Consider the following 9,117-nt stretch of genomic DNA (forward strand, 5'->3'; position numbering starts at 1 on the left):
GAGAATCTGTATTTCAGAACTGTACGGACAAAAGAGTAAAACATAATGACAGATAAGTTTAATGCTACTGTGCCCCACACAACTTACTTATAAAATTATTATTGTTTTAAAAGCTCTAATGTAACATTTCTTACTCTATCTTTTATAGAAAAGATGAGCTTTGGATTGTAAAACTTGAAATAAACTCTCATGTTTCGCAAGCTGGCATTTGAGGTATTTTATTGATATAGCAATCTTATTTCAAAATGGCATTATTACAAAATGTAAAAATCCAGCTAAACCAGAAATAATTGAGATTTTTTTTCCTGGGCCTTCTGAGTCCTTGATCTTACCCTCCAAATTTCTCACATTAATCTCAATCCCCACTACCAGCCTGATTACACAGGTGCAAGATGCGCCAGAATGGCCTGGTATAGATAAATACATCAAAGGCAAAAGCTGTAAAAGCTAAATGCATGCAACAGGTGCTACCAGGAAAAAAACCCTCAGATAACCGCAAGTGAGATTTAAAGAAAATTGCAGAGGCAAGAGTTCTGTTTCAGTCATCTTTGTCTTTTGCTCCATGTTTAAGGATGCGTGTGAACTCAATGTAGTTGAAATTGCCCTTTTTATCAATTGGTGCCTCTCTGAACAGCTCATCTACTTCTTCATCTGTAAACCTGTCTCCCATTGTCGTCAGCAACTCTCTCAAGTAGTCTTCCTGAATGAAACCTAGAAATACAAAGCATTAAGTCTTCACTGAAAAAGAACGCACTACCTTTTTAAAAAATCTGACTTAAGTGATACATTAAGCTGGGTAACACAATACAAATGGTATTTCAGATTCTCATTATGATGGACGATTTTGAAGAAAAGAAACACTGAATTTAATTAGTTTTCTGTTTTTGAAATCCATTTGCATTAAATACAAGCAAACAAAGCCCCATCCTCCCAGTATTGCAAATCAAGTGTTGGCAGAAGCCCGATACCAAACCAATAATTATCATTGCCCCTTAGAGAGGAGAGGATTTTTTTTCTCTTGCAGTCACATTTTACTAAAGAACAATGCAGTGGCTCAGATTCCCATCAGGAAAAGGACTGCAATCTAAAAATGGTTCACAGATTCATAATCTAGAGGTCTTAGCTTGAAGGCATTTCTGAAATTCATCATAACAGGGGGACCCACAAAGATTTGTAGGGAGCATCGCATTTTCTCCTGTAATCCCCCCACCCCCCGCCATTTCCCTGGCTACACTTATAGCCTCTCTTTTTCCTACTATCATGGATCAGCCTAATATTACATGGGACAATGAGTCTTCATCCAAGGAGGAGGACCATCTGTCCCAAGACTCATCCTGTGAGGCAAGTTCCAAGTTTGCCCCCCCCCAAATAGATCCTGAGCCAGCACTGACACCACCCTGAGCCTGCAGAGATCTCAAGCTTGGAGGACCCAGCATGGACCTGCCCACTACCAGATCTGCCACTGACTCCTGAAAGACCCTCATGTCTAGTATGTTGTACTTTGTTTCAAATTTCTGTAAAGCTGCACCAATTACATTGCTTATCAGATGTCACATTCAACTGACTGTATTGACTCACACTGGGTAATTCACCTTGAAACTCTGCGAGAAAGGCAGACTACAACTTAACTAAATAATTCATGTTTGTGATGGCAGAAGAGTGTGATTTTTTGATCAATTCTAAGCACTTCAGTAATCAGTGAGCACCCCCAGATGTTTTTCTATGGGGATATAAGCATTCTGAAGTGCAAGTGACAATGTCCTAGAAGGACAATGTTGTTGAGTCAATTCCCTATGCAATCTGCCAAAAAAGTTATTTCTCCCCAGTTAGTTTGCTTAAGCAGTCTAACCATAATTATTTTCCCACCCCTGAACAGCTCTTATGCCTAAGTGTTCTATGTGCTACCTGTGACTTCTGTCCAGTCCTGCAAAGCTGCCCCATTACAAACATTAAAGAAAGCTGTGCAGTCTTCTGTTTCATGCTAGCTCCAATAATGTAGTCACACACATCCTTTGTTACTTACGTTTACTGCACTCAGAATCTTGTATCATAAAAATCTGTTGCAAATACTGCACTTGAATTCACATTATATATTAATCATAAAGAATCTGTTCATAATAGATTCAAAGTAAAGCCCTCTTTGATGTTACTGGCTTTTTACCTGTTGCTTCTTCATCAAAGCAAGCAAAGGCATTTCTGATTACATCTTCTGGATCAGTGCCATTTAGTTTCTCTCCGAACATTGTCAGAAACATAGTGAAGTTTATTGGTCCCGGAGCCTCATTCATCATGGCATCTAGGTATTCATCAGTTGGATTCTTTCCTATAATCAGGTATTCATATCTTTAAAATCAGATAATATACAGATCCGTATTACCTGTTATAGAATCAGCTTTTTAAAAATGATGCAGCTCTAAAATGTTAAGATTAATAAAAACTCCTTGCACTGAAATAATTAAAAATGCAGGTAAAACAAGTGATATAACCCTATATTCCTTCTACAGCAAATGGAAAGCTTGAATAAGCAGTTACAAGAAAAAAATCATTACCAAGTGAGGCAAGCATATCGTGCAGGTCTTCTTTGTCAATGAAACCATCTCTGTTTTGATCAATCATGTTGAAAGCTTCTTTAAACTCCTGAATCTGTGATTGATCAAACATAGCAAACACATTGGAAGTTGCACGCTGGGGGCGCTTCTTTGTGGTCTTGGTCTTTGCTCTTTTGCTTGACATATTGGCTGATGGATTCTAGGAGAGAAAGAAAATAGTCACTGGACTCGATAGCACAGACTAGAAAATGACATACCATGGGACATACCTGGGTCCATGAAACTATTATTCCTCTGAAAGAACTCTTAATAAATGGCAGTCACATTTTAAACATACCCAGCTTATTACTGCAATCAAGACTGGAAAACTGTGTGAGTGCACGAAAACCATAAAATAAAGATAAATAGTATTAGAATTTTTTTAAAGTCTTATTTTGTTAAATAGCTACTATTACCTAACAGCTAAGGCATTCTATTTGGATGTGGGAAAACCAAGTTTAAAACAGCTTTGCAAGAAATTCACTGGGCTATATGTAATTCTGAGCTCTTTAGAGAAAGGATGGCCCTCAAATATAAATGTACTCATTACCAGCTGATAAAACTGGGATATTTAGCCATACTAGATGGTGGAGACACTGCCAGAATACCCTCAAAACTGGATATTACTTCGCATGTTTATGGGGTAAGAGACCCCTTGAGGTAACACATCCTGCATTTCTGACTATTTCTGGAAAAGCTCAGTAATCACAATTCAGTCACACAGCAGAGCGCCTATACACTATTGTTATTGTTGTTACTGTTATTAATCTTATATTCTGCTCTCCCTACTTGCGTGGGCTCAGAGCAGATAACAACCATGGATAAAATCACATTTAAACTATAAATAAAAATATACAGATTGATGAATATCTTTTGACAGCAGACCCATAGTACCCAGCAACAACCAAACATACTATGGGGATGGAGAAGTAAGGATAATCAACTGATAGCAAAGACTGGGTGGAAGGGCACAGCCTTTTTTTCTTACTTTTTCCCTCTTGCTAGCTACATGCAACATCAGACTTAGATTTACAATGTTTATTAAGTCAAGACAAAACTAAGGGTTACGTTCAAATGTTAGTAAAGTAAAAAGCTTTATAGGTATAAAGCAGAACTATAATTAAAGCAGCTGTTTCCCTTATTTTCCCCCATGTTTGAAACCCAGTCGCAGGTTCAAGAATTATTTTACTAAATGAAGATGACATTCTAAGACAACCAAATAAACACAGTTCCTACTAACAGTTAAACATAAAATAATTAAATGAAAGTAATTTATTTTCTTTATCTCTCAAAAAGCCTCAACACCACACTCTATAACCCAAGCCTATTAAAATTCAATGCGCATAGGAAAGCAGCAGTAAACATCCAGATCACATCTTATAGACAATAAGAAGTGATATAAACTATTTAATACTACTTAAAAAACCACATACTCTTTTGATAACAGGAATCTTCACAACATCCTAAAATTATAGTTTTGTCCCTATGGCTGTTCTCTATCCCTTGAGGAGAGCTTCTTTATGTAGCTTTGTCATACAACTACCTTAGTCGAAAGTCACATTTTTATAAAGTTGGAAAAACATTATTAAAATGAATTTTCTTTCAACCAGGCAATGTTTCACAATTGTATAGCAATGCTCAAATGAACTCTCAATTTCCTCCTAAAATACAAAACCATAAATTTTGCAAAAGAAAAACCTTACCATATTACACAGTAAAACTGCAGCTCAAGGGTTTACTAAGCTCCCAGATTGCAGGAGATGGTGTTGTACATGAGTTATATTGTAGAGGAGATCTACAAATAGTAACTCTGATTTCATCCACTGATTAAGTTCAGAATTTTAAACTTGTGTTTCATATACAACATTCCTCTGACACACAAGAACACAAATTACTGTCATGGACTAAAAATAAGCTCGAGTAAAAGTCACTCAGCAAACATCCATTGCCCTTTCGCAACCAGAATAACCTAACAATTACACTGTTGAAGGAACATTCCATATTAAAACATCTTTAATTCACTCTCAGATTTTAATAGTTGATCTACCACCCACATAAACAGAAAAGTTAGATTTTAAAAGATTCAGGACAATTTCTTAAGAGGGTTTTCCTACACAAGTATCACTTTCATGTAGCAAAAGCATATACACAGTCATACAACGTATTCTTTTTTGCTCACTATGTGTAATGTTTTTGTCAGTGCAACCCCACTTAGCCAAGCCTCCAATCGTGTAACTAGTTGGGACGGTGTATATACAGCACCCACAAGAATTAGGTGCTACTCAGAGAACAAACAAGAAAATTGTGGGAGGAAAGCAAGACACTGAAAATAGGAATTGAGAAAGCTATCTCACAGCATGTCTCTGCCCGAAGTGGGTATCATCTCAGAAGTTACCAGTGGGATTCATTCCCCAGCCAACCTTCTAGCAGATGAAAAGATACAATTTTGGAAACACCACACCATGTATGCGGTATTTTGGCAAAAATAAAATCAATTTGATCTCACCATGTTATCACATGCTAACACAGTCTGTAAACAAAAAATCTCATTTTCCTGGAAACAATAAAGCAAGAATTCGTCTAAATCCTATTCATGTAGGCCAAAAGTAAATTTAATGTCATGATCAGCTAGTCAACTATAATGCAAAATGAGCAAGTTAGCCACAGAATTTGTTCATTTGTATTTTTCTTTTCCCCATACAATACAGTGAAGATTTTCCATCCCCATAAGGTTTACTATTACAAGCAAGTTTAAAGTGGATGATTCATAGTAATCAGAGTTAAAGCATTCCCTGAAATTTTTTAATACTTGGTATGTATTTGCTAAAATTCACTAGCCAGCTTACAAAGAAATTTGTTGTAAATCAGTCATCTGGACTTATCCTCTGGATACTCAAAAAAACTCTCAGTGAAATCCAAAATAAAGGGTAACTGACTGTAAGCTACACTTTGTTGTCTTCTGAAAGTGACTACTTTACATATAATGTACTTGGCTATTTGCTATTTTCCATAATAAAAGCTGGACTTTGGAAATTATCTGCAGCATACAAAGCTCACCTTTAGTAATCAGGTTTTTAAACAGCTTCACAAGTTTATTCTATGAAATTATTCATGGCTCAAAAATCATACATCAAAAGCCGACCACTTGTGATACGCTCTCCTATGATAGCTTGGTCTAGCTGAACAGGCTCTTTTGAAGGTACTGGCCTGGAAATGTGTGAAATTAGTGGCTGCTTCTGAGCGGTTTCTGGAATGTCTCTCACCCAGCAGAACAGCCTACCTGTCAGGAAGTCACCCATGCTAGTATTATACCACAGAATGGGTCAAATAGTACTTTTAGTAGGTCATTTTTATGAAAGGGTACTTGTGATATTTAATGTCTGCTGAAAGTTTATTAAGAGTTGTTATTGTAGACTTACTTTTGTAATATGCCTCAAGAAATGCAGACTAGAAATAATAAAACAAAGCTATTTAACAAAAATTCTATTTCAGCTTTAAATTTTTAAAGGACATTATTTTTAGTGAAACAGTACAACCAACCCCCCAAGCCCTTAATAGTTCTGCTGCTTCTTTGACACTAACGAGTTTAAGCTGTCTTGAATCAGAGGCACCTCAAGTTGCCTTGAGGTGATCCCGGAGGCAGAGTTGAATGAGTAAGGCAAGCAGCTGCTCAAACTATTTCATTGAGGGGATAATGCTAAGAAGTTTTTAAACTGCTGCAAAATGTCTCAATAAGAACACAGCTTCCAGGTTCCAAAGGCTAGCTTTAGAGGCCATCCACAATTGTATATCCTCAAGTAATGCCAAGTAGATGGTAACAAGCATCTTATATTATTTCCCCCTACTTTTGTACTGAATTTCAAACAGAGCCAAAAATACACAAGACATCAATTATTGTGAATCTCAGTAAGCATGTTAGGCCACATTTATATTTATATGTCAGTTCTAGCTCAGCTATTTAAATCAGTTCAGTTTATATTTCAGGAATTATTTCATGGGCTTGCCTGATGACTACTGCAATTGGAAACACCCCTTTTGACATGGTTTCTCTTGAAATGCATGGCAAAATGCCCCATAGGAAGTTGAAAAACATTTCAGATGCCTAGGCCTCAGAAGCAAATTTGCAGGTTTCCAACCCTACATTATGCAATCAGTGTGCATGATGACCACCTTATTCCTGCATTCTTCACTTTCAACACTAAGATTTCCACAGCTTCTTTCAGTTCTACCTTTCATGAGCAACTACATGAGAAGCTGGGCAAATTTCATATACACGTTGACTATTTCACAGAGTAGGGGCTGGAGGCTGAATTGCAAGACTGTACCAAGCTTTGAGCTTGATGAATCGCCCAGAAGGCCTGCAGACTGCTTTGCTTTGGCTTTGGGATGAAAAACGAGCAGTCCAAATTCATCTAGACTACAAAGAATGCAGTCATTTCGCACCTAGAAAACTTCTCCAAAACAATCGAGCAGAAAACTACCGAGGCCGGCCCCAGGACTCTTCGGAGGGGAGGGAAATGACTGCAAAGTGTGTAAGGGAAGCTGGAGGCGACGGCCAGCTACACCTCGCAGCGCATCATACTGGCGTGCGGAAAGGTGGCCGCGCAGCTCAGCAGCCCCGAGACCGCGATGCCGAAAGCCGCCTCTGGGCCCACCGGCACTGGCCGTAGGTTTCGGGGGCCTTCTGGCAAAGTCACCGCACGCACACAGGCCTGGGCGGATCCACCGCGAGCGATTCTTGCAGCCATTTCCTGACAGCCGGAGGGCGTCGGCGCTTCTCTCCCCCTCATCGGTCCCCCGACCGCCTGCAATGTGCGGCTGCCTGTCCCCTCCGGCCCTTCTCGGCGACGAGCCGAAGAGATCCCCGGACAACCCCGAGCCAAACGGGGATAGTCGGAGGGTCTCCGTGTCCGCGGAAGGCGGTCGAGGGCCCCGCTGGCCGGGAGGGCGACGCCCCTCCTCAGCCGCGGGCACCCCGCCATGACAGCCCCACCCTGTCTGAACGCGCCTCCTCGAGGGAAAGCGCCAAGCCCAGGCCCCCACCCTCGAGGCGGGTGGGCGACCGGGGCTCGGAAGCGGCACAGACCGGGCTTCTCTCCAAGGAGGCGGCAGTGCCGGAGCCTTGAGCCTCCCACTCCCCCCCCCATGAGCCGCCCACCCGCCAAGCGAGGCGATTGACCTCACCTGAGCGACAACGGGAGAAAATCAGCTGCAAGATGACCCGAGCAAGACCCAGCGGTAGAAACGCGAAGGACTCGGGCAGGCTCGACACTTCCGGAGAGCGCAACACCGGGAAGAACTATCGTCACGCCCGCGCAGGGTTGGGGGGGAGGCAAGAATGAGGCCGGGCTTCAGCAGGGAGACCAGTTAGGCAGCGGCTCGGAAGGCGGACAGGGGACCCAGCCGGCCCGCACGCGCCCTTTCCCCCTTTAACGAGGTCTCAACGTGGCCGCTCCCACCAAAGATTCGGAGTGCTGGCGGAATCCCTCTCTACCTCTCTCGCGGGCGAATGGTACGGTCCCGCAGTGCGCTCACCGCATTCCAAAGAGATGGGCGGGGCCAGAGAGGCGGGGCGGCGAGCGAGCGGCTGATGCCCTTGTAAGGCAATTGAGGAGTCTTTCCTGTTTGTCGCTAACGGCCGGCGGTCAGGGCGCCGGTGACGTCGCAGGGTCAAGTGACGTGTCTGGAATGGAACGCGGGGGTGGGGTGGGGGGCAAATTCAAAGGAGTTCGGAGAGCTTCTGGCTCATTGGATCACTTGGTCCATTGGATCACTTGGTCCAATCACTTAGGGGGGAGGTGGTCCTACAGCAGAGACTTCAGTCCTTCAGGCCGCAAGCAGAGGATCGCGTAGACTAGGACCGGGGAGACAGGCGTTCACATCTGGGCTGCTGTGCCATGAAGCTCTAGCGCTCTTCACAGGTTGCAGCTAACGAACGCGCTTTCACTCCTTGAACAGTGTACACTTGAAGAGCTAGATCCGGGTCCAATAGCACCTTAAAGAGTAACTAGATTCTCAAGGTATCTAACGAAGAGAACTTCGACCCTCAGAAGCTCATACCTTAGAAATCTAGTTGGTCTTTAAGGTGTTATTGGACCTGGATCTTGCTCTTCAACTGCAGACCAACACAGCCACCCGCCTGAAACTAGTGTACACTTGTTTTTTCTTTATATAGGCATCCAGTAATTCTCTCATTACGTTTAACACATGTTCATCTGAATATGTGTTTTGAAAGCCCATGTTTATTTAAGTACTGGTTCCTGGTTTCTAAAGTGAATGTTCATCACCTCTTTCTTACAAACGTATGGGGTGTGTGCATTCACAGTAATGTGAACACTGCTTGAGTGCTCTGGTTGGGCTTGAACCAGTTACTTGCAGCCTAATCTACCTCACAAATTTATTGTGAGGGCAAAATGAAAAGGGGAAGGGGACATACAAACTGCTTGGAGGAAGGGCTGGATAAAAGTGGAACAGCTAGATTATTCCCTATGTAAAATATTTCCTAGTAGCAGGAAATGAGGACTGCAGG

At 41.8% G+C, this 9,117-nt stretch overlaps 1 protein-coding gene across 2 annotated transcripts; it reads right to left on the bottom strand.

Annotated features, from left to right (window-relative positions):
• Positions 1–202: 202 nt before the first annotated feature.
• On the bottom strand, positions 203–8,005 carry MYL12B (myosin light chain 12B). Of its 2 annotated transcripts, none has more exons than XM_054984581.1 (4): positions 7,773–8,005; positions 2,550–2,748; positions 2,162–2,323; positions 203–711 (listed from the first exon to the last, which is right to left on the bottom strand). In XM_054984581.1, exons 2-4 carry the CDS (start codon positions 2,731–2,733, stop codon positions 539–541), a joined length of 519 nt encoding a protein of 172 aa, XP_054840556.1. In that variant the 5' UTR covers positions 2,734–2,748; positions 7,773–8,005; the 3' UTR covers positions 203–538. The 2 variants fall into 2 exon arrangements, with proteins under 2 accessions (XP_054840556.1, XP_054840555.1); XM_054984580.1 differs by lacking the exon at positions 7,773–8,005 and adding an exon at positions 4,292–4,385.
• Between the last annotated feature and the right edge of the window lie 1,112 nt (positions 8,006–9,117).

Source organism: Eublepharis macularius, chromosome 7 (genome assembly GCF_028583425.1).
Source record: "Eublepharis macularius isolate TG4126 chromosome 7, MPM_Emac_v1.0, whole genome shotgun sequence".
In the NCBI taxonomy this organism is placed as follows: Eukaryota; Metazoa; Chordata; class Lepidosauria; order Squamata; family Eublepharidae; genus Eublepharis; species Eublepharis macularius.